This window comes from Solanum tuberosum, unplaced genomic scaffold (assembly GCF_000226075.1).
Source record: "Solanum tuberosum cultivar DM 1-3 516 R44 unplaced genomic scaffold, SolTub_3.0 scf00375, whole genome shotgun sequence".
Classification (NCBI taxonomy): domain Eukaryota; kingdom Viridiplantae; phylum Streptophyta; class Magnoliopsida; order Solanales; family Solanaceae; genus Solanum; species Solanum tuberosum.
The window spans coordinates 96797-122477 of record NW_006239299.1 but is presented as its reverse complement, the minus strand read 5'-3'; the positions used below and the strand labels follow the sequence as shown (position 1 = coordinate 122477).

General features: G+C 32.6%; 2 protein-coding genes, 1 long non-coding RNA gene and 1 other non-coding gene across 6 annotated transcripts in view; all 4 read left to right on the top strand.

The window, feature by feature from the left end:
* The window catches only part of LOC102603580 (poly(A) polymerase I-like), a 12593-nt gene extending 5446 nt beyond the window's left edge, over positions 1-7147 (top strand). Inside the window, exons 1-13 of one of the 2 annotated variants that reach the window (XM_006361850.1) lie at positions 344-654; positions 752-862; positions 2563-2660; positions 3253-3336; positions 3467-3600; positions 3708-3780; positions 3869-3914; positions 4045-4154; positions 4265-4372; positions 4447-4506; positions 4753-4814; positions 6134-6446; positions 6855-7147. In XM_006361850.1, coding sequence (XP_006361912.1) covers positions 492-654; positions 752-862; positions 2563-2660; positions 3253-3336; positions 3467-3600; positions 3708-3780; positions 3869-3914; positions 4045-4154; positions 4265-4372; positions 4447-4506; positions 4753-4814; positions 6134-6446; positions 6855-7055 — 1563 coding nt within the window. In that variant the 5' untranslated portion in view covers positions 344-491 and the 3' untranslated portion in view covers positions 7056-7147. Of the gene's footprint in view, positions 1-343; positions 655-751; positions 863-2562; positions 2661-3252; positions 3337-3466; positions 3601-3707; positions 3781-3868; positions 3915-4044; positions 4155-4264; positions 4373-4446; positions 4507-4752; positions 4815-6133; positions 6447-6854 lie in introns of those variants that run through there. The other variant, XM_006361852.2, reaches the window with a different exon arrangement.
* Positions 7148-9613: 2466 nt separating this feature from the next.
* Positions 9614-9685, top strand: TRNAC-GCA (transfer RNA cysteine (anticodon GCA)). Its single transcript has one exon. It is a non-coding gene; the product is annotated as a tRNA-Cys (tRNA).
* Positions 9686-12887: 3202 nt separating this feature from the next.
* LOC102603240 (uncharacterized) lies at positions 12888-14828 on the top strand. Its single transcript, XM_006361849.1, has 3 exons — positions 12888-13062; positions 13695-14024; positions 14391-14828. The coding sequence occupies exons 1-3, from the start codon at positions 12984-12986 to the stop codon at positions 14540-14542; spliced, it is 561 nt and encodes a 186-aa protein (XP_006361911.1). The 5' UTR covers positions 12888-12983; the 3' UTR covers positions 14543-14828.
* A 3868-nt stretch (positions 14829-18696) lies between these two features.
* LOC102602902 (uncharacterized) lies at positions 18697-25446 on the top strand. 2 transcript variants are annotated; one of them, XR_368467.2, is made up of 5 exons: positions 18697-18956; positions 20134-20240; positions 23631-23706; positions 24296-24337; positions 24866-25446. It is a non-coding gene; the product is annotated as an uncharacterized lncRNA (long non-coding RNA). The 2 variants fall into 2 exon arrangements; XR_001471555.1 differs by lacking the exons at positions 24296-24337; positions 24866-25446 and adding an exon at positions 23987-24037.
* The last annotated feature ends 235 nt before the right edge of the window (positions 25447-25681 follow it).

Genomic DNA, 25681 nt, shown 5'->3' with positions numbered 1-25681 from the left:
AATTGACATAGACACTCATATACATGAAATCAATAAGATAAATGTTTCATCTTGGGCATTTTTGCTTTCAATAAGTAAATTATAAAGAAATTTTAATGAAAATATGTATAAGATCTTTAAAATTGTTTATAAAAATAATATATTAAGTATGTATATTAATAAAATATATGTATATAATTCATCGGTTCGGTTCGGTTATTTCTTCGGGTTTTTTCGAATTAAACCATAACCAAACCAAATACTATCGGTTTTCAAAAATCTAAAACCAAACCAAACCAAACCCAAATAAAATTGGTTTTATTTTATCGGTTTGATTTGGTTTTTCGATTTGGATCGGTTTTTATCCAAACCGTGAACACCCCTAGTAGGGACTCTATGAGGTATTTGTTTTGGTATATACCTAAAAATGCAATTAAAAACCATATCCATATATCCTTTCCCTCCCAAAGATATTAAAATGGCTTAAACCAGAACTCCAAAAGGGGATAATAATGGCAGTTCCTCAAGTTCTTGTCTTTAGAACCCAACTCAATATTCGTTGCCCTTTTATCTTCTGCCTTCACAATGTCCGAAAGAGCAGCTCTGTTGCAGCAGTAGCTGTTGAACCAGTAAAAGTATTAAAGAATCAATCTTATAATGCTTCAGATGGAAAAGGTAAAATCTTGATGATAAAGTTTCAATTTTTATGGGTTTTATTTGAGCTATATATTGTGAATTGGAAGTTTGGAGTGTTAATTTTTCGTTGAAATAGGTGATGGGGATGCACCAAAATGGAAGAAATTGAGTTCAGAAGAACTTGGAATAAGTACATCAATGATTGCGAAACCTACAAGGTTGGTTTTGAATGGGCTAAAGAAAAAGGGTATGTGTTCAAGATGATTATTTGATTATCAATTGCAATGTTGGCTTTGGAAGTTTTCCAAGTTTACTTGTTTCTTTTGGGGTTTTATTGTGTTCTTGTTGATGTATAAAGTTATTCAGTCTTACAAGGTAGAAAATATGAGATTTTTTTTTTTGAAGTTTTACTTTTTATGAATGTGCAATGAACCACCAATTCAAAAATTAGCATATCTATGTAGGAATTTGTTGTAAATTGCACTTTAGGGTGTGTTTGGTATGAAGGAATATGTGAATGATTTTCTGGAAAATCTTTTTTGGGATATTAGTGAGTTTCTTACTTATTTTTTTTTTATGTTTGGTAAGTAAGTAGAAAATATTGTACCAAAAGCATTTGTATATAACTTTTTCAAAGTTTCAAACACTATGGAGATGGGAGTGGAGGTAGGGGTGGTGGAAAAAGGGGGCTGTGGGTGCAAGTGGCGTGTGTTGGAGGGTAGGGAGGAGACAATCATTGTGCAATGTCACTTGTTTTCCGTATTTTCAGCAAGGAAATCATTTTCCTCATTTTTAAAGAACTTGTTTTTCTGAAGAATACTTGGAGTGCAAGTTCAGTGATGTAACACAATAGACTGATGTGGAACTAAGGCTGAATTCATCGGTCATCCCTAAGAAAAGAAGTTTAAGTATGTTAGAAGAAGTTTCAAGTATTTTGGATCTATAATCCAATGAAATGGGGAAATTTGATGATGATGCCACACACAATAGGGTGGATGAAATGTAGTCGCATCCGAAGTCTTTTGTGATAAGAAGGTGCCACTAAAACTTAAAGATAAGTTCTACGGAATGGTGGTTAGATCAACTATGTCATAAGGAGCGGAGTGCTAATCAATTAAGAACTCTCATGTTTAGAAGATGAAAGTTGTGGAAATAAGGATGCTGAGATGGTTCAGATATGTGAAGAGAAAACTTACAAAGGACCTAGTGAGGAGGTGTGAGAGGTTGGCAATGGTGGGTTTAAGGAGAGGTAGAGGTAGAGGTAGGCTGAAGAAGTATTGTAGAGAGGTAATTAGACAGGACAATGGCGCATCTTCGGCTTGCTGAGGACATGACATTAGATTGGGGGATTTAGAGGTCGCGGATTAGGGTTGATGTCTAATAGGTAGTTCCGCAGTATCTAACTTTCCGGGCGGATAGGCTTGTTGGTAGATTGGAGCACGTATTTGCTTTCTCTGTCATACCAGTAGTATTAACATTATTCTCATAGTTTTTTGTTCTCCGAATTTTTTGCTATCTGTTGGTCCTAGTAATTCAGTTACCGAACTATTTAGTTGTTGTTAATGTTCCTTTACTTCTGAATGTTATGTAATGCCTGCCATACTATCTTCTATGGCTTCTTCACTTCCCTTACTGCTTTGAATTGTTTTTCTTGGGAGGGTCAATCAGAAACAACCTTTCTACCTCCACAAGGTGGGCATCAAGTTTGTGTACACTCTATCCTCTCCATACTCCACTCATGAGACTACATTGAGCTTGTTGTTGTTTACCTAGAGAATGTTTTCCAAAAATTTGGACCAACCAAACATCGGAAAATTGAAAAAGAAGTTATGGAAAATGTTTTCCTTTATACTAAACACATCTTTAGTCTTGCTCTTTGGAACAGGATGATTCCTATTTCTCCTCCTTGTGGCCTCACCTTTCCTCTTTTTTATTTGTTTTTGGCAGGGTTCGAGGTCTACCTTGTCGGGGGTTGTGTTAGAGATCTTATACTGAACAGAACTCCAAAAGATTTTGATATATTAACATCAGCTGAACTTAAAGAGGTTAGCTGCAGTGCACTTTTTTATTGTTAAATGTAAGTTATATGATAACTAGCAACAAGAATGTGCTGTGAGGTAATTACAGAGAAAGTATTACTGCATGAAGTACATGAATCGCACTGTTTTTTTTTCCGTCTTCTGAAGATTGTTTTGACTTTTATAGATAGGATAGGAATTAGAAGGGAAATTAACTGTCAATTTGGGGTAGCTAAGGATTTCCTGTGTCAATTTAGTTCTTCTATTAATAATGATATTATCTTGTGTCGTCTTGAAAATTGAACCTTAGTTTCATCCTTTACTAACTTTTATGGCAAGATGGACTTTTGCTCTCCCCAATGACTTATTAGGAATTTATGAATATGGGGTTGTTAGCGAGTTTGTTTTATGGGTACTGAGTAGCTATGTTATTTTTGAAGAGTCCGAGCAACATAGCTAATAGCTGAGTAGGAGTAGCGAGTTTGCTTTTCTACATTTTTGAAGAATCCGAGCAACATAGCTGAGTAGGAGTTATTTTGCACTCAGAAGGTTTGAACACATGGTTATTTAATGCTGAAGCTGAAATTTGGCTATCTGTGATGCAATTAATCATGTGCAGGTACTAAAAATATTTCAGCGTTGTGAAATTGTTGGAAGGAGGTTCCCTATATGCCATGTGCATATCGATGATACCATTGTGGAGGTTTTTCTCAAGCAACATCTTTTTCTTGGTTTGACATTTTTTCCTTTTAGGATTAAATAAACCTCATTAAGAGTGGTTTTTGAGGTATCTTTTTGAGTATTTACCTCTGTCGATTCTTTGTCCAAAGCAGGTTTCGAGCTTTACCGCGACTGGGAGGAAGTTTAAGAGGAATGGCTATAATGTTGTTCGAAGACCTCCTGCATGCAGTGAAGCCGATTTCATTCGCTGGAAAAATTGCTTGGCGAGAGATTTTACTATCAATGGGTACATAAAGTAGATGTAGATTGAATTATCAGTTTTCATATGTTAACCATAAGCAATTTTCTCAGTATTTCAATCTAGAAAACTAAAGAAGGATTTTTGTATTGTAGATTGATGTTTGATCCATTTGCAAAGATAGTCTATGATTACTTGGGCGGACTGGAAGATATTAGAAGGGCTAAAGTGTGCATGTACCTTTTACAACTTTTTGTTCTTGTTGTTTAACGTCCTTTAATAGTGTAAATTGTGCTTAGCCTAAATGCATTTGCAGGTGAGATGTGTGATTCCTGCAAATGCTTCTTTCATTGAGGACTGCGGTAATCTAGACTATCCTTTGTCTTGTTAATATTTGTGTCATTCTTCTGGGATCTTATTTTTTAGGATCTGCCAATTGTGGTTGGTATATCCAATTAATCTATGCATTAATCTCGTGCCGACTTCTTTTAGCTCGCATTCTGCGTGGAGTAAGGATAGCAGGCCGTTTAAGATTTCGTTTTGCTCGAGAAACAGCCCATTTTATAAAAGAATTAGCATCTTCAATATCTAGACTTGATAAGGTAAGAGTTCTCATTTTCTAAGAATATTCATTAGGTTAGTTATATACTTTTGCTTTTTCTTGTCAGCATAAAATATTTCTTGAGCCTATTCTTTTAATCACATAATATAGGGAAGGATCTTGTTGGAAATGAATTACATGCTGGCATATGGTTCTGCAGAAGCTTCATTGAGATTATTATGGAAATTTGGACTTCTAGAGATTCTTCTACCAATCCAAGTATGGAAATTAAACCTTTTTGTATACTTATACTAATTATTACCAAGTATCTAATGTATCACTCTATTTGGCAGGCTTCCTACTTAATTTCCCAGGGTTTTCGAAGGCGTGATAGGAGATCAAATATGCTTCTGGTAAACATGAGTCTATGTTGCTATCATTACATGCATCTTATACGCGTTCAGCAAATATGTTCTCTCGTTCAGTATGACTAATTTAGATAAAGAAAGGGGCTAAAAAATTCTCCCAGAAAATGTAGTTCTCTTTAAATTTCTGTAGGTGCAGGAATTAAAGGAGGATTAAAATTGAATTTTTCCAGTTGTGTCACGTGTGTTGTTGTTGTAGCAATGCAATCACATCTTCATGTTGACGTTATGCAGACTTTGTTTTCAACACTGGACAACCTTCTGGCACCGAACAGGCCTTGCCACTCTAGTTTATGGTGAGAAACTATTTCTTCCTCCAACTTGTTTTGGTTGTAGTTGTTATCATGATTGTAGTTCCCTTCACTATTGTAATTACTGATGTTCCAACCTAGATTTCCTTTTCCTTGGTGCCAATTATCCTTATTGGATGCTTGGGCGTTAGTCTGTAACCCCATGTCTTTACTTGCCTTTTCCATTTTCAAATTCCATAGATCATCTATAGTTCATAGAATCTCCTGCTTTGATGACACTTCTTTTGGACCGAGGGTCTATCAGAAATATCCTCTCTACCCCACAAGGTAGGGATAAGGTCTGTGTACATCCTACCCTTCCCAGACCCGACTTGTGGGATTACACTGGGTTTGTTGTTGTTATTATCTATAGTTCATAGATCTGAAGCAGCAATCTATAACATAATCATTATGAAAGAAACTTAATGATGCTGCAAAATTTTCATGTTTGTTTGCATCCCTAAAATATATTTTAACTTTGTTCTGTCTAGACGGGGCAAGTATAATACTGGAAAGAGGAGGGAACTGTAGTAAAACTAAAACAGTTTGTTTAATAGCATCGAGAATATGAAGCTTTCATGAAAAGCTGAATTGGAAAAACCAAAAGAAATATTATTTGGAGAATTACTGATTAAAGCATTGATTTGTGCTGTAGTATTTGATCAGATTCTGATGGTGAAGCCCGAGGCAACATGGGATAATTCGTTTGACCACTCGTAATATGAATGAGTTTTGTGAAATGTTACAGCTTTTGTGATGATGCTATCCTTGTATATACCGTCCAGCATTCTCGTGTTGCTGGTCATCAGTAAAATTACTTTTAATGATTAGAAAAATGAAATGTAACAGCTTTTAAGTGTTAGACCTTTTATCTTGGGAAATAGAAATTGAAGATAACGCAGAGAGTGTGTGGACTTATTTTTCGAACTGCAGATATGGAATGTTATATGTAGTCATGCGGACTAAAGAATTTAGAGCAAGGGATAGCCTTATATAGATATAAAAAAGGACAGCATTTGACCATTGAGTTGTGTCTCTTTTTATTATCTAGCTTATCATAATCGCAGTTACCTGTGTCTGTCTCGGCTCCCCCAAACTGAAAACAATACAGACGGAGAAGAACTTTTCTTTGCTGGTTATTATGAAGAGGAAACGGAAAGGTTTTTGGTGGTATGTTGGAGTTTGGGGGAGGGGGACAGTATATGCATGTGCTATCAGTATTTGGGCTACGGATATATGTTTGTCTATTGCATCTCTATCTGCATCTGCTTATAGATTATAATTTTTTGTTTCCGACTCATCAGCTTAAATAATAATTCTTATAGGATTGCCATCTTAGCATTCCATAAAGCACTGGTGGACAGACCTAGGGATCCGTTGGTTGTTGCTGCCTTTAGCATTGCGGTCCACTGTGGTGGATCGTTATCAGATGTGTTGGGAATAGTGAGAAAGATCTCACAACCACATGATACAAGGTTTCCTGAGCTTTTAGACCAAAATATTGAGTCGGATGAAGCATTGTTGGATGAGATGATGGATCTTGCCACTTATGTCGAAGCTGCATTGCAAGAGATGACCGATGAGCATTTTGTTTCCCGAGCTCTGATAGAGTATCCTCAAGCACCGAAGTCAGATCTGGTGAGTAAGAAGTTTCTACACGAAACCTTTTCTAAACAGCATATATTATAATTCTATACAGACTATCTAACTCATTCCGACTTCCAGCTTCATGTACATGATCTGGCTGGAATTTTTGTAGTATCTTTTGCATTATCAAATAGAGGAGGTTCTCTTGAGTGGTTCCAAACTCATTTCCCTGAAAATGTTTTCCAATTTTCCTATGTTCGGATTGTCAATGCTTTTGGAATTCTTTAGGAAAACAAGTTTGTTTTCCCTGTGGAAATAGGGAAAACAAATTCCACGAGTGGCATTCCACAGTTATTTGTCCTTCCTATCCTCCAACACACCTCAACTTCATCCCCACCCTCGTAGCCTCCATGCAGATGTTTTTGATGTTTTTTCTCACCTTCTCATTTCAATCTGCAGGTGTTTATCTCATGGACACTTGCACAAAAGGTTTCTGCAATATTTGAATGTGTTAGAAGGGGAAAGGAGAAGGATTTTCGACGAAAACGAGGCCGTAAAATCGACTATGAGTCCCTAGCATTAGGAAAATTGCGTGAAGTTAGACATATTTTTGCGATGGTTGTTTTTGATACTGTGTTTCCTCCACATCTCAAAGACTAAGAATTATTTAGAAATAGTTGTACTACCTAGATTCTCATTAACTTATTATCATAAGATAAGTTGCTTCTTAATTCAATTTATTTTTTTCTATATGGGGTAAAGGATTTCTATTAGGATAATAAAAGACTCAAAATAGTCCTTTATTTTGATTTCAAAATCAAACTCATTCCTCTTCTATTATTTGGAGCACTAATAGTCCTTAGATTAACGTTTATAGCAAACGATAATAATGAGTTGGGTTCTTTGCTTCAAAAATATAAAATATGTAAAATGTATGTTGTTATGATACATAATTATGTCTAGCTATAGCATTACTACATGGATGAATTTGCATAAATAAATTTTATCACAAGATATTTAGATGAAAGAAAGGATAAAATATATGTACAATAAACCAAAACTTGAAATAACCTTCTATAATATGCTTTTATATGGAGACTTTAATGCTATGATCTTATAGGCTTAAGTTACCTGAATACAAGAAAAAGGACATATAAGCCCTCAAAAAAATGTCTTCCAGTTTGCACCAAAAGAGAACAAGTCTTTACGTAACTATAAATGCCTTTGATGTTGCTTATTTTAGGAAGACCTTTGATCTTTAATTCCCTCCAACTCTTTCTTGTGATATCATAACACAAACAACATAAAGCATCTGACTTTAAGTTTAGGACGAAAACAATCTCTCCATGTAGGGCCATGTAGGATGATGCAAATTTAGGTTTTATATCATTTCATATCAATGAAACGTGAATGATATGTTTCTCTCATTCTTTTTTTGGAGTTTATGTATTTATATAGCCATCTTTTGTAATTTATGACTGCTAACTTACCCTTTACTTCTATCAATTCGTAATAGTACTCTAATTCAATTTCATTCCACAATTCAATAATTTTGAATTTATCAAATTTAACATCAAATGCAGCTATAACAAATTCGTAATTGCTTCTGACAAACTGATAGATAAATCCACTACGGCAAACATTGGACTTACAATACATAATACAAGGGGAAATACTTTGAGTCTCTATCCATGATTTGTCTATGCATAAAGAGAAAATCCATTTTCCCTTAATTTTAAGCAATTTCACTATATAGTAGAAAGTCTCAACTGCTTTGTGGTCTTTTAACCATGATATTCTTTATTTTCTAGCAAAGGATCATCCATCTTACTATAATATTTTGTCTGATGGATAGAAATTGCTACTCAAACTTGAGAACCCTCTGGTACAACATAGATATAGGGAAGAAAATCAAGTGGCAGATATCTTGGCTAAGGCGGGGTCTAGGTTGAAGGAAGCTAACTCCCTTGTGTTTTGGACAACTCTCCGTTGATTGTATTTATAGTAAAATAGAAGCAGACAAAGTAAGAACTCTTTATGTTAGGCTAAAAAGGGCGACTTCTACACTGGAATGTATTAGTGTGTATGTTGCATTGGAACCCCAACCCTTTCCCCCAAACGTTACTAACAGGAGTCATGCTCTGCCACTTACATGTATTGATACATATTAGTATAAAAAAATATATCGTCTCGTTTACCCCATAAAAAAAAAAAAAACTATATGAGGGTTTTTATTTTGTTAATAAAAAACTGACAATTAATCATTATAAAAATATATTATTACTAACTTATTTATATTCTGTTGTGATAGTTTTTGTACACTGTAAGTGTGTTTTTATTTTGCATTTGGAGTTTTCCTCTCTTTGTGCACAAAGAGTTTTTCCAAAAAGCCCAAATTCTTTCTCAGGATTCTGTTGTAATTTGATCCAAAAGAGTTTACTTGATAAATTGAGAATGGAAGGATAAAGATAGTGGGTAAAGATTTATGTACATTGTTTTTTTACAATTTTAGCTTTGATCTAAATTTGATAATATTTTATTCGATATTTGATATTTATATTATGACCTAATTAAATTTGAATTCGCATCGAATAGTCCTACGTTCTACAGTATTGTTTTGCCACCTTAAAAAATTCCTGTACTTTAATAAAATAAAATACATATATGATTTAATGTAGTTATGTAGATGGGATGAGTGATGAATGAAGTGTTAAGATTGTTTTACCTCTTATGATCCGACCCCTTTGAATTAATTACTAGACTTGCTTAACTGGTTGAGCAATTTCACCATCAAATAATAAATTGAGGTTTCAGTCGTATCAAAAAATAAGTCACTACTACTATTATTTTTCTCGTAATAGAATGGGGTGGGAAAAAAAGGAGTAATGATAATAACCAACTATGATCTTTAACCCCCTTTTTGGATTGTTGTCAACTACTGCATTGTATTGTTAGTTTAAATATAATATTTGTTTCGATTGTTACTTAAATTTTATTGTACCGTATCACTAAATATATCGTTATATAACGACAAAAAATCTCATACTTTATCAAACGATCGCATCGTATCTTTTTTTCTTTCTATATATTTTTTAAGGTAAGAGCAAGGAGGAATATTTTTTATTTACGTCTTCTTTTATTCTCTTCTTATTAAGTAGGAAGTAAAACTTATTACTTTATTTAAATGTTATCTAATATTGAAATTGTAATCTCAAGTAGGGTCCATAGCTCAGTGGTAGAGCATTTGACTGCAGATCAAGAGGTCACCGGTTCGAACCCGGTTGGGCCCTAAACTTTTTAAACTGCAAAATCATTCCTTTGATTCCTTATTATTATTATTATTATTGATAATAATATTAATATAACAATAAATTACTTTTAATATAATTTAAAGTGGGTTCGAAAAGGTAAAATTATAAAAAAACAGTAAAAAGTAACGAGACGATATTACAACCAAAAAAAAAATGGTAGTCGAAATATAAGAAAAAAATAAATATTAATAGAAATCGAAGCATAAGAAACTATAAAAACATACTACAAATACTAGTAACTAGACAACATATTACATACTAGTCTTCTACCCTTATCTATATATCATCCACAACTTCCTATCTAAGGTCATGTGCCATCGGTAAGCTGGAACTGTCTAATCATCTATCCTCAATTCTTGTTCGGACTGTGTCTAACTCTCCTGAAACCATCCATAGCCAGACTCCCACAGTCCTTTTTTACATGTCTGAACCGTCTCAGTCTTGCTTCCCTCATTCTGTCCTCCACAAAAGTCAGAATCACTCTGATTTCAACTTGATATTCTCATTTCTAATTTTATCTCCCTTAGTATGTCACACATTCATCACACCCATCCTCATTTCTATAACTTTTAACTTCTAAACAACGTGAGAGTTCTTAACTGGCCAGCATTCCGCCCATTAGAATATTTCCTTCATACCAAACACACCCTTGATTTATATCCAACGGTACTAGCAAACTTTGATATCCCTTCTCAATTTGTTTGGAATTTAACTTATAACTATTGACGTTTGTGTTAAGACTTGGTTAGTTAACGAAGGGGAACTTGATAAGAGAAGGTAAAAGAGACAAGGTTAGTAATTTAAATGGTAGAATAGATTATGTTTCTTTTTTATTTTTAAAAAAAAGCTCGAGTATGAAAAGGGGAAGGAAATAATTTGGTTATAATTAAATTAAATCAAATACATCATAAACATTCTTTCTTGGAATTGATTAAGCAATTTCTTTTTGCTTCATTCTTCCAAAACAATAATTTATCACAACGAAATTGTCAAATAGAAGTATCGTACGTCTCACTTTTCCCCCTCTATATTTAATTCATTTGACTCTTTCAAAGTCAACCTGAAATTCGATAAGAATTTAAGGTGAGTATCTAGAAATTAATAGCATCATCAATAAATTATAAATGTTAAAGTATTACTAAAGAGACTTTATATGTAGTTTATTTTTGGGAAAAGATCAAATATATCTTCGAATTTTTTCTATAAACTTGGGTAAATACAACAATTTTTTGTAAAGAAAGCATCTTTGACTTTTTAAAAATTTGATCAAACGGGCTACACATCATGATAGACAAAATTATCAGTTTTGGTGATGATAATGAAGCAGATGTATGATGAAATATTTGAGTTATGACAAACCAGATCAGACACCATCGTTATGTATAAAAAAAAAATGGATAACTTACATAAATCTCACTAGTTTAAGAAATAATTACTTAGATGCACTCTAGTTTGCAATGTTACGCAAATTACTAGATTTTGGTGTGTTCATATACGTTCAGATACATGAGGTCAAAATTAGGTGTAATTTGTTCTAAATACATTTTATCTAAGTGGATTCACATATATCTGAGATACATATCAAATCTCGTTTGTCTCCCTCACCTCTCTCACATCTCGCTTGCCACTCTCCCTGTATCTTGGATAATCACACTAGATACATACAAATACATATATCTGAGATACATACGAATCTCGCTTGCCTCCCTTCTCATCTCGCTCGACTCTCTCCCTATTTTTGTGTATCTGGTAGTAAAAATACATGTATCTAAATGTATCTTCCTCAATATATGATAGAAAATTCTTAATTAGTGATCAAATACGTAATATTTTGAAAATATAAGTAATAATAGTATTTATGATAATGAAATATGTCTTATCACGTAGTTTTCCTAAAATAAGTCCGCTAACTTCACCAAACAACCAAGTCTTAATTGACTATAGACTTAATTAGTATGCCGCGTAAATTACGGGTGGGGAATTAGAGAAGTTTGTGTTATTTTCCATGGGAAATGGAATTAAGGAAAAACAATACTCCCTCCATCCCCCTTTTAAGTACTTTTATTTTTTATTTATTCATTATATTAAAAATATTTTTTTTATTTTTACTTATTCATCTTAACTTATCAAGATCTGTTTATTTTTTAATATTAACTATTCATTTCATAAATCATTTTCAATTTTGTTTTTGAAACTGTAATATATAATTTCATCTTAATTTTATAAATTAATAAGTATTATAGAACAAATTGAATTCTTTAATAATGTTAACAATTAATATGAGACGATGGGAGTAATTACTTGCCAAAACTCTAATGTGAACTTTCGTTTGTGCAGACTAATACAAGCAGCCAAGAAGGAACAAGATGGGCCTAACCTAATAATAATCAAATCTGATCGAGTACTTCAATTTCTAAAATCATTATCATGGGTTTTCACTTTTCACCGATTTAGTCGTTTAGCCAAATTAATTACAACCGCTAGCTACAGAGGCAGACACAAGTGAGAATACATGTGTAATCGTTCACTTCGAAAAATAATATGTAGATATATACTTTGAGGAATGAGTACATATTTAACTGTGCACCCTTATAAACAGAAGTGCACTTTGGGGCGTTGGTGGAAGCTAATTCCACCCTGTGAAAATCGATCCTTGACTTAAAGGGCTATCATAACAGTAAAAGTATGCTTACGGGGGATTCAAACCGGCAACCAACATGTATATTCACAACATCTTTGACCAGGAGCTATCACAGTCAACGGTTACAACAAAGCTAAAATATAAATACTTATTAGCTTCGAACTCATACTTGACCTATATATTTGTTATTTCGCTACTACTCACATTACTATGACTAATCGGACACAATATTATCCCATAATCAACATTGAAAGTTTTGCTAGCGCCTACGTTATGATAATAATGCTCCTGCGGTCTTCAAATTCTGAATTTGTCTCTAGCAACTATATATATATATATATATAGTCGTGCCATGTGACAATTAATGGCAGCCATTGATGAAAAAGTCTTATTATGAATAGTAATTCAAAGTCTTGTAATTGTGTCCCACCATGCATGGACTTCACAAAATTTCTACGTGTTAGGAGTGTGTAGTTTTCTCAGTTATAGTTCAATAGAAACTCACTTGTATAAATAGCGTCCTCCATTTTATATTTTTTTGCATCGAGTTGAAAGCCATAAGAGCTATATATTACATATATATACTCAACAAAATTTATAGTATTTCCACTTTTTTGTTAGCTAGTACTATTCATCATGGTTGCTTCATTCAACAACTTGAAGACTCTGGCTATTGTTGCTTTTACACTTGCCTTATGTGTGCAAGTTACCCTAGGTTAGTATATATAAGGGACTACTATTAATTAATTGCTAGTTATTGCAATATAACTATTGATTATTACTAGTCTATATACTGTATATTTTAACTTGTTATAATATCACTATCATAGATTATTTTCTTTATATTAGTGTCTTTTTTATTGTCAAAATCAAGACATATTATGAGCATCGTATAGCCTATTTGACTAAACTTCACGAATCTAATTTTAAAAAGTGTATCTCAGGAAAAATATTTTTATCAATATTCACTACAACAATTTATGCTTGATCAAGTTTTCGAAAAATGTTGTATTTTTAAAAAAAATTAAAAATAGTGTCTACTATTATTCAAAAACACCTATTTTTTCCTAAGCTTTGACCAAACACATAACCCCCTCAAATAACCACTCTTAGCTTCCAAATTTTTTTGACCAAACACACTATTAATTAACCAACCGGTTAACGTAGCTTATTAAAGGTTCAATCAAATTCAATATTTTGACAGTACATACATTAATAATATATTCTAAATCCATAATTTCCATAAGTCCAAAAAATTCAATATTAAAAACGTTGGAATTCAAACTCGTCAAAATTAAATTCTAAATCCATCTCTGTCTTAACTCGACTATAATTATGTGTGTGTAGGGAGCATAACATGCGAGAATCTAAATAAAGACTCATGCGCTTTCGCAATATCGAGTACCGGAAAACGTTGCGTCCTAGAGAAATCTCTCCGACGGAGCGGTGAACAAGTATATACATGTCGAACATCAGAAATTGAGGCCGATAATAAGCTCAAAAATCGAATTGAAACCGATAATTGCATCCAATCGTGCGGCGTCAATCGGAATACCCTCGGAATTTCTTCGGATTCTCTCTTGGAATGCCATTTTACAAAGAAGTTGTGCTCACCTGAATGCTACAAACATTGCCCTAATATTGTTGATCTCTACTTCAACCTTGCTGCTGGTGAAGGTAGTTAATCTACTATTTACTCTGCACTGTTCAATTTATGTGATAGTATTTAACTGTATATAGAATTTAACTCGTAGATATTTATGTGGCAGTTAATCACCTCACTCAGAGTAAAATATTATAAGTCAAACAATTAACAATACTTTCTTTCAATTTATGTGACATAATTTATTAACAGAGAATCAAAGAAAAAAACAAGATTTTAAAAAGTTATTCTAAACATGTCATAATATTTGTATAACTTATAAAACTTTTTTTCTTTAAATACATCATAACAGAGCTATAATAATCAAAAAGTTAAAATGAGAAATTAGGTAAAACTAATTATTTTTAAATATATAAATATGTCATTTCTTTGATTGACAGGTGTATATCTTCCGAGGTTATGCGAAGAACAAGGTGGAAATGGACGCCGTGGAATGGCAGAGATTAGAAGCTCGGGAATAGTTGCACCAGCACCGGAAATGGGAGTGAAGTCCGCCAATTTTATGATTTCTCCGGCAATGTCTCCTTTCTAAATTCAAAATTAGAGCGTATAAATAAATATAACTATATAAGACTAAGAACATGATAGACAAGTTAAATTATTACTCTCATTGTATGAAATAAGGACTTTGGTATCCCAATTACCATATGAGTAGTTTTTTTTTTTTTAATTCATGTTACTATTACTATTTTAATGTTATAGTGTTAGGTCACGAAGGTCTAGAGTGTGTTTTTTTTTTGCCTTCTAAGAAATTATATGATGTGTTATGTTATAGATTAATAAGAAGAATCGAAAGACACTTTATAATGTTAGAAGAATTTTAGTTGTTGGCCTTTGTGAATTTTATGCGTTCTCTTTAGGTTAACAAATCTGAGCACCGTTTATGTATATCTTCTTTTAATTTATTATGAATTACTTACTAATAATATTGTCATTTTCATTGTCTTGTACATAAGGTATACTATTGGTATCATAATCAAATCTTATCAAAACAAATAAGGCTAACAATAAGGAAAAAGAGAACTATGTAACCACCCAAGGCGAATTCAGGATTCGAAGACTTTGAGTGCACCAATATCACTTTAGCTCAAATATGAGCTCTAAGATAAACTTAAAATATAGCATTGTAGCTAGAATCAAATCCGAGTCTCATGGGTTGTTATTCTAGCTAGTACCAGCAGGACATTAGTGGCAAATCTATACTCCTCATGGGTGCACAATTAATTATATCCTAATTTATATCAATTTCTCAAGATGAATATACACCTATACACATGATTTTTTTCGAAGTTAACGGATGCACGTGCACCCCACCCTATAGGGTGGATTCGCCTCTGTTGTAACAAATTAAAGACTTATTCCACTGTAATTGTAAAAAAACAAAAGTTTCTAAATCAGAATTTAGAAGTTTTTCACGTATCATACATTTTAATTGTGGAACGTGCTCATACTTCCTTCTCATTATATCAATAGTCAATATTGATATAATGACATTCACTATTATTCATAATCATCCTTAACCATGTCCTCCGATATCATTGAAGAAAAGAAAGACCTTTTGATCTCACTAAATACATTAAATTCTTAATAATTATTTGAGTCAATGATCAAAAACAGTACACCTAAATTATTCTAGTATTTTGAGTTACACATATGAACTGTTGAAAATGTGAGTTTCTTTACCTGTATTATCACTCAATAGTTAGCAAAACACACCTCGACTAATTAAAAAAATTAATGTGTCAGCAAATAGAGTCATTATATAAATATATGTCAGGTGGACGAAGATTTTATGAACAAACGCATCTAGAAGCGTTTCTATAAACAAACATTTAATTTGGTCTAGTCAATGTTTAAGTGTGTTTCACTAACCATTCAGGACACTTCAAGTACGAAACTCACATTCAATAATCGAAGTATGAAACTAAATAAAATGAAATAGTTAGCTATGTTTTTTTATCCTTTTAACTCTATTTATTTTGTAAAGGTAAGTAATATATTCAAAAGATAAACAACTTAGCACTATGGTGGTACTTGGCACTTCTCCTAATCCAAAAACGATATTTATTTGTTTTTCTCATTTTAATTATATATTTAATTATTTGAACTAAAATAATTAGGTTCAATTAGATCTCCATTAGTGGAGAGAAAATAATAGTTATAGAAATAATATCATTTCAATTTTTGCCGCAAAATTCCTCTATTTTCCTTTTGCTAATCTTCAACCTGTTGAAATGGAAAGCATGCCGTTTGATGATCGAGTAGGACATGAAAACACAAACTACACTCGATGACCTCCTAGAGGAATATAGCAATTTCTTTTTATGATATTTTAGAATTTTAAATTAAATTACTTAAAGTTTATTATTAATTAATAAAGTTTTTGAAAATAAATATCAAGTTATGTATTGCAACAAATGTCAATAATTTTATTAACTTATTCAAAGAATCTTTCTCAAGTTATATAATAAAATATACTGATTTTTCACCTATAGAGTTTTATGAACTATAAACACATATGAAATACTTGTTTTCTAATATTTTTAAAAGGCAAAATTTCATTAAAATACAAGTAACTAATTTATCTTGCAAAATAATAGTTCAAAAATTACATTATAATTCTATAGCCCAAAATTTTTGCACTCCTTTATCAAAAGAGATTAACTTCTCTCCACTAACAGTGGACAACAAAATTACACCGCCAGTTCCTTTTTAGAAATACTAATTTCTTTTAATTTAATTATTATATTTTTACATTTAAAGATTTATGATTTTTCAGCTTCTCTTTTTCTTTACATTTTTTATTTTTTAAAACAAGTTTTTTTTTGAAAGAACGTTCAAATATTTTTGATACTATCAACTTTAAGTATTATTTAAATAAATTGGAGCACATATGATAGTATATGAATCAAAGTTTGTTTTAAATTAATTTTTGTATTGTTGATTGAATGAACTAAGAAGACAAACTATAGTCTGAAGCAATAGAAGCATCAATCCAAAAAGTTTTTGTGTTGAAAAGAACACTTAATAAGATATGATTAATTATTTATAAGATTAATTAGTCTAAATTTTTTTAAAAGAAGAAAAGGAGTAAAAAGTTATTTGATGATTGTCTCAAATTGCTTCAATGGTGTTGATGAAGAACGAGGTGAAAATAACGAGGACAAGAAAGTGGTGAAAGAATCCTTCTTATTTTTGACAACCAAATAAGAATCTTAAACAAACTCCTATAATTAATTTAGAGTTTAAGTTACCATATAATACTTTTTAAATTATTTTTATTTAAATATTTATAATATGTGAACATATTAAAGGAAATAAATATTTCTAAAAATAAACCGACAGTGTAATTTTGTTGTCCAGTTAATCTCTTATAAAAAATGGAACTTAACTGGGATTAATTAACGATTTTAATTGATTTCTAGATTTGAACTTGTGTGCATTTTATGTCCATTTTCGCCGGTCACTTCTTCATTAGAGACGGCAACTGCTGCTATTTGTTGTTGTCATCTGTCTTCGTCGAAGACATAGTGGATGAGGGAGATGAGAGAGGGGGCTGGGGTTTCGCGACTGGTGGTTCGCTGGTATCCTTGGCTAGGCTTGCTTTGCCTGAGCTCACAGGTCGAAGCACCGGAGCGGCGGTGTTCTCGCCAAAGAAATAGAGAAGAGAAGGGGTTGATTTCGCCGTCGAACGACATTATATTTTCCTCGCCGGGAAAAGGAGATAAGAGAGGACAAAGTGGAGGGGAGAATAATGTTAGTATTAGAAACTAGAAAGAAGAAAGGATAATAAGGTTCAACATTAGTTCTTTTTCATTCATTATCATATTTCAAAAGGCATACACACATATATCTACACAAGCTTTTCCAAAGTAAGTAGAGGACCATACATATCCAGCCACTATTGATTTTCTTACAAAACATATTCCATAAAACAAGGACTACCTTTCCTTTACATACTAAACATAATATTTAAAAAGAACCATTAAACAAAAACCATCTAGAAATATCTCATTTTCTAACACTCCTCCTTGAGATTTTTCTTAGATACTCCCAACTTAGCTCTTAGAACTTCACATTTCCCCTTAGGAAGAGTCTTGGTCATGATGTCTACAATCTGCTGATCTGAGCTGCAATGAACCAGTTGAACTTCACCATCCTTCTTTGCTTGCATGATAGAGTGAAACTTCACATTTATATGCTTGCTACGACCATGTTGCACTAGATTTTTGGCCATAGATATTCACTACAAAAAAACAGTGTTTAGCGACGGAACTCTAGCGACAACCACAATTTTGTCGCTGCCTAACGACGAATTAGCGACAAAATAACTCATATGTTGCTAAATAAATAAAAATAATAATAGTATCCACACTAACGACACATTAGCGATGGATTAGCGACGGAAACCAAAATTTATTGCTATATTTGGGTGCTAAATATTGGCGCCTTTATTTTGCCTATAAAAACGACGACGTAGGTTAGCAAGAATTTTTCGTTGAAACCTAGCGACGGATTTTGCAACGATCTGTTTGTCGCTAAACTGAAAAAAATAATTTAAAGACTTAGCAACAAAAATAAATCGTCATTAGTTATTTATTCTTTAATAACAAATATATATATAAGCGATGAATATATATATCCATAGCTAAATGCGTCGCTACTATCAATTAAATATTAGGGAAATATTTTTATTATATTTTATCTTTCTATTCCCAAACCCTAAGATACCATCTTCACCAAACACTCTTTTGAAACTAGAGATGAGAATGAGAGACCATCTTCATGACTGATTTTGTTCACTTCGACGACTGATTTTTTTCACTCCGACGAATGAGACTCAGAAGCTCACCATTTCAGTTTTCTCTCCGATGACGATTTGTTTCACTCGCAGAACCTAATTTTACGATTTCACTTGCAGAACCTAATTGTTCAGGAGCTCAGAAGTAAGTCTCAAATTTCTAATTTTACGATTTCAATGTGATGTTTGGGTTTGAATTCTGAGAAAACCTAAACTTACGATTTCAACCTATGTTCACTCGCAGAACCTAAACTTAAACTTAAACTTACGATTTCAACCTAAGTTCACGATTTTCCTCATTCGTTAATGGGCTCAATTATTTTTATGGTTTGAAATTTCTGAATTTCAAGATGAAATTTTCAACGTAGTTACTTGGTTTGAGGCATTTGGTTTAGTTCCTAGAACTTAGAAGGCTCAGCACCAGTGGCGGATTCACGATTTAGAGTTTGTGGGTGTCAAATAGACTTATTGATTAAATTAATTTTATATTTGATTAAATTATTCGTCTTTTTGATATATATAATAAATCAATCAATAAAATATAAATAATAAGATATTACAAATTCATACTCTACACAAAAAGCATGAAGTTAACAAATTAAAACTTTCAATAACATTACTAATATTATAAATATTCATCATTCATTTACAATTGTCCTCGACGAGTTTTCATATTCTGAAAATGATCGATAATGACATCATTACTAACATTTATAAATACATCATGCTCTATGTAACACACTAGACAATCATTTAAATATTGATTATCAATACTATTCCGCACTTCATTTTTTATGTGCTTCAGTGACGAAAATGCTCTCTCCACAGTTGCCGTAGCAACAGGTAAAATCAAAGTCAACTTTACAAGTAAATAAGCAAGTGAAAAGTCAAAGGAGTAATAATGTAATTAATTTAATTTAAGTTAATAACAATTATAAAAAAATAATAATAATGTGCCAGCTGTTTTTCCTTTAAAAAACGTGCTTGGAGCCTTTTTTTTCTTAAAAAACATCTGCAGCAAATTTCTCAAAAAAGTAGGTACAACTGGGATTCAAACCCGCAACATCAGCCTTCTAAAGTTGTCCTTCTACCGTGGCACCACAAGCCAGCTTTGTTCTCTTGGTGACACGCTTTATATTTATGTAAATATTATATAGATATACCTATGTATATATAGAGTTTCCGTCGAAGTTCGGGGGTGGCGTGGCACCCCCACACCCCTTCATAGATCCGCCCCTGCTCAGCACTGTGCTCACATTTTACTCTCTTCTCATAAGCTCCATAGTTCGCTCAGTCGCTCACTACCTCAATTTCACTCTCAGGCTCACATTACACTCTCAAAATCTGAACTTTGCTCAGGTGCTCACAGTTTCACTCTTAGAATCAGAACACTGCTCAGGTGCTCACGATTTCTCATTCTTTGCTACTGGTAAGTCTAAATTACACTTTAATTTCATGATTTCACTGTGACATTTTGATTTCATTTATGAGAAAACTACAGTTGAATTGGCATATAATTTGGCTTTCGCTTTTTTTTTTTTTGTGTGGGGGAAATCATTTACTTGATTAAGTAGTTATTAATTTTTTTACTTGAATATGAACTATTAGTACTATGTTGGACTTGATTTTCATTTTCAAGTTATGTAACATGGTGACAACTTAATATTCAAATTGTGATGTTGTAGTGGTGCAGCATATAGTGCTGCTGTTTTATTTAGTTAGTTTGATATGATATTTATGTTGAGCATATTGTGGTTCAAGTAGCCTTGTTATGTTGTTACTGTTGTTAGGAACTTGATAAATTAGGAAGCATACAAGGCTTGTAGTGTTGTTACTGCTGAGTAGCCTGATTGTATGTCTATAATCTATTTCATAGCGTTGTTGTGTTGTTCCCTTTCTTTTCCTCTGGTCCTTATATAATTATCACTTTCCCATTTAGTGGAAGTTTCAAAGAAGATTTCTTCCATTACAATGGATGGGAGGGTCAAGGAGGAAAGTTGATCTTTGTTTGAATTATTTGGTTAATTGGAAAATTGAGTTTAGGCTGCCTGTCTTAGAGTTGAGAAATTCTAGTCTAAATTTGGAACCAGAAGTGGTCCTTCGTGTAACATTTCAGAAGTAATGGGCGACTGCCTGAGAACTAGAGCAAAAAGTGATGTCCCTCAGGGTTCCAACTTTCTGATCCAATGTTAAGATTTGTGTTGTAAATCCGAACATTTTTTATGATTGTAGATTAGCTTACCATTGAAGATGAGCTTGATCTTTTCAATTTAGCTTAATTATTTTTTATCATACAACGTTGTATCAATATCTCAATCTCAGCACTTGTATACATTATGTGTTAACAAAATGATGAGAATAGTCCTTAATTTGTGGGGGTCTTAAATACGTTCTGATTGGTTTTCTGATTTTGATAAAATGTCATCTAATTTGAACCAAAATAAGGTTGGTTTTTCTCTTTTTGATTTGTTTGGTGTTTTGGTTTGGTATTTCTCAGTTTTTTCATCTGCTTTGGTAATTAAAAGGTATTTATTTTAATTCATCTTGAGATTCTGGTAGGATTGTTTTATGAAGTTGGGGGAATTTTGCTTGTTTCAACTTTCATTGGGAAATCATCAACCTGTCATGACTACTCTACTTTATTAACAAAGGAAGTTAAGTTTCAGTACCTTGTTCACGGTCCCTATGCATATATAGCGAGTATTTTCATCTTCATAATGTATGTCGTCCATTACAATGTTGAGAGCTTTTTTCCTCAATTTTTTTTCCAGTCTAATGCATAAACATAGGTTCGATGAGCTTGTTAAGAGATGCCCAAAGGATATCTTGTACTAAAGGGTGAGTGTAGTAGACGTCTTCCTGTCGAAACACTACGTATAAGGGACTAGAAACACAAAGTATGTGCCTTCAAATTGCAGTCATATTAACCTTTGCACATTCATTGCGTGCTTTATTCTAGTTTATTTCATGATAAGGGACTGTGAAGAGCTCCTTTCTCAAAGATGAAACTGTGAAGAATATAATAAGTGTTTCTGAAAATGAATCATTGAATTGTAGTACCTATCTACAACTTACAACACGGTTTTACACCTTAATTAGCATTTTCGGGAAATAAAAGAACAGGTTGCCATTTTTCTAAAGATTGGTTGACTATAACTCTATAAGGGTCACGTAAACAAGCAATGGAAACAAAAGAATAGACTGCCTATTTTGCTATTGTTTTTCATATTTTTTTTGCTGTAGTTTTTGTGAAAATCTAGTACTGTTTTAGTGTGAATCTGGTGCAATTAGTGTGTTATAGTTTTGATTCTTGATACCCTATTTGGCCATTTACATATTATCATCTTCTTATAATTTGATATATCATACTAAATCAAAAACCGTGACTTCATTTATTTTCCAGTTATGAATTTAGAAAAATGATGAGAGCTATGTTACTGTTCCTTTTAAGTTCTTAGAACATATACCTTGACTACTAGACCTGGTACAATTGGTTCATAGCATGAGAAGTTAACATCACATAGTTAAAAGTACAATAGACACAACTTTCAACTACTGATTCACAACGATGTCTTGGGAAATGTACAAATACTAAGGAAAAATATCGGTATCTAAAGTAACCTTGCAGAGGGCTGTGTATAGCATTCTAAGATCTCAATGCAAGAAATCAATCAGACCTATATATAACCTCATTGCAGTGGCTTGTAGACTTGCTTTTCTTTTTGTCATATGCTTGAATCATTTTCGTTATAGGGATATCTCTAAAAGAAGTGATCAAAATTCTATTTTTGTATAGGCTGTTGAAATGGGTCGAGATCCAACACCAACTGAGTTACATCTGCACGTTCATGCACATGGTCACAATGAAAGCAGTTTTTTTTTTAAAATTTATAAAATGTCTGACAGAAGTTCTTGCAATGAGAAAACACGAAACTTGATCTATTTTGTGGTCAATGGAGCTATTTAGAAATTAAGTTAGTGATTTTGAGTCTTTTATATTAGATGTTCTGTTTCTTTTTCGTCTCTGCAAGATTATGCTTCCCAAGCATTAGATTTTGGGATTTACCTTGTAAAAGTCAGGCTAAATTGGACATTAAAGAACAGCCTTGAATTTTATAAACGTCCGATAAAAGTGCCTGCAATGGAAAAGCACTGAACTTGATCTATGTTAGGTCGACGAGGCTATTTAGAAAAGTAACTTAGTGGACTTGGAGTGGTTTACATTAAATTTGCAGTATCTTTTTCTTGAATCTTTTACAACAAGGAGATTTTGTATCTGAGATGCCAATATGCTAGAAAAGGGTGGGTTCATTCTAATGAAAGGTTCGAAATTTAAATGACTCATTTTTCTGGTTGGTTTGGATTAGTTTTAGGAAAGGTAATAGGTCCGAGTGGGAATTCTTCTAACTCATTAGAGTTGAGTAATAAAGATTAATGTATGCCGCAGATGGATCTAGAATGGTTTATTTTGATTTTTATGTCACATCTCTTGTTCTTCTTACCAACTCTGCATAGGAAACAACCTTTGATATTCACCTTATAGACCTTTAAGTCTTTGAACTACTACCAGACCATTACCTATTATGAAGCCTTTCTAACTGTACAATTTACTAGCATTCACTGCCTCCAAAATGCTTTCATGCTTTTTGTAATTTCTTTGTGGTGGGGGGAGGACTTGTTCGTGGTGTTCCCTCTTGAACTAGAAACAAGATGTCTATTTCATTTGATATTATTTTTAAACTGGATTGATTTATTTTGGCATATTCAACTTGGCAATTTCTTTATGTAGTTTAGCTAACATATCCTGTATTTTCTGCAGAAAGTCCAAAAAACACTGTTGCAAGCAGATGTTCAATCAAAGTCTGACAAATCTCCTGTGACGGTGGCTGATTATGGTATATTAATATAACATGCTTCCATGCTAATGTAAAGATTTCAAAAGAGAGAACAAAGATGTCATGTGCAGGGATCAGTCTGTTTCCTTAGACATTTCGTTCCATTCGCTCTATATATGTTCCACCTCCTCTCTGTCTCTCTCATGGAGCAAGATGCTTCTCATTTCTGCATTAAAGAAACTGATGTTCTGAAACAAATATACATTATTTTTGTTATCATGTTGATGGAGCCTTGCAATTTATTCTCTCTTTTTGAAAATGTCTCACATATAATTATCAGGCTCACAGGGCGTGGTTACCGTTGTTTTGCAGAAAGAGTTGGGTTCTGCTTAAAGATGTCATGTGCAGGGACCAGTTTATTTCCTTAGACATTTCGTTTCGTTTGCTCTATATATGTTGCATCTCCTCTTTGTCTCTCTCATGGAACAAGATGCTTCTCATTTCTGCATTAAAGAAACTGATGTTCTGAAACAAATATACATTATTTTTGTTATCATGTTGATGGAGCCTTGCAATTTATTCTCTCTTTTTGAAAATGTCTCACATATAATTATCAGGCTCACAGGGCGTGGTTACCGTTGTTTTGCAGAAAGAGTTGGGTTCTGCTTCATTTTCATTAGTGGCTAAGGAGGTAATGTTTGAACTCTTAGCTGTTTAGTCCATGTTGTGCCTACCTTCATTGTTTATTAATTAAGATAGCATTCAAATGAAACCTAGGAAAGAACATTTGTGCATGGGCAAATATAAAATTGACATGCAACAAATGATCATATGTATTAAAATTCAAATTCTAACATACAGTTCAAAAGACAAGCTAAAATTCTAAGTTCTTGAAAGCAATAGTTTTCCAAAGGTAGATGAGATGATAATGTTTCCAGGTCATACTGGATTTTTGGTATGACATCTGTAAAAACCAGTAACTTGCCTTTTTGTTGTGTCTTGGCATCATTAATGATTACATTTATTATATATGAAGGACTATGATCTTTTCTGACATATAAATGTACTAACAAAACAACGACTCTTTTTTTTTAAGAGTTCAAGTATGACTTTTCCTTTTAAGGTGTTTAATTTTTATTAAATCAAAGACAATTTATTTTTGTTTCAAATTTCCAGTTAACTTTTGATACAATATGTATTAATTTACTACTTATTACAGGAAAGATATGAAGAAATATTACAAGAGAAAATAGAGTCTCAGACAGATATTGATCAATCTAAAGCATATTACGAAGCCGCGGGAGGAGCAAAAAAGAAAAGAATATATGGTCTTGGATTTGAAGGAAAACATTACTATAAGTCAAATAATTTTGTCTCTGTGGATCTAATGCTTCATTATCAGTATTACCTTCGGTTTCTCAACAAGCAACAATCAATATGTCTGAGTTTGTGACACAATTGATTCCTGCACTTATTGATCACTTTCTTCCCGTAGTTCTTAAGCGGGTACATGAAGTGATTTCTTCACCACCTACTGATAATCCATCTGGTGTTACACATGTAGTTCCTCCCCTGCTAGTACTAATGTTGAGGAGGATGATCTTTTAGTTTCAGATGCTGATCATAGCCTTGACCAAGCTTGCATTAGATTTTGATATTGTCTATTTTTGTAAGTACAAATTGTGTTCCATAATATTTGGTGGATGTTGGTCCATTTGATTTAAAAATTGTTGATAGACACTTGTATTTATGGATGTTTTGGATATAATTATGTTGTCAGATTCGATAAGTATTATTCTATACGAATGTTGGTTATTTTATGGGTATTTAATTTAATATTTTTCAATAAGGTATATTTAAAATTTAAAAAAATATATTTACAAGAAAATTGTTAGTGACGATTTAAATTGTAGTTATAGAGAAACTTTGGCGACAGATTAGCGACAAACCATATTATCGCAAAATTATTCAAAAAAAATGTTGCGATGGAATACGACAAACAATTTTGTTTTGTCGCAAAGTTATTCAAACGAAG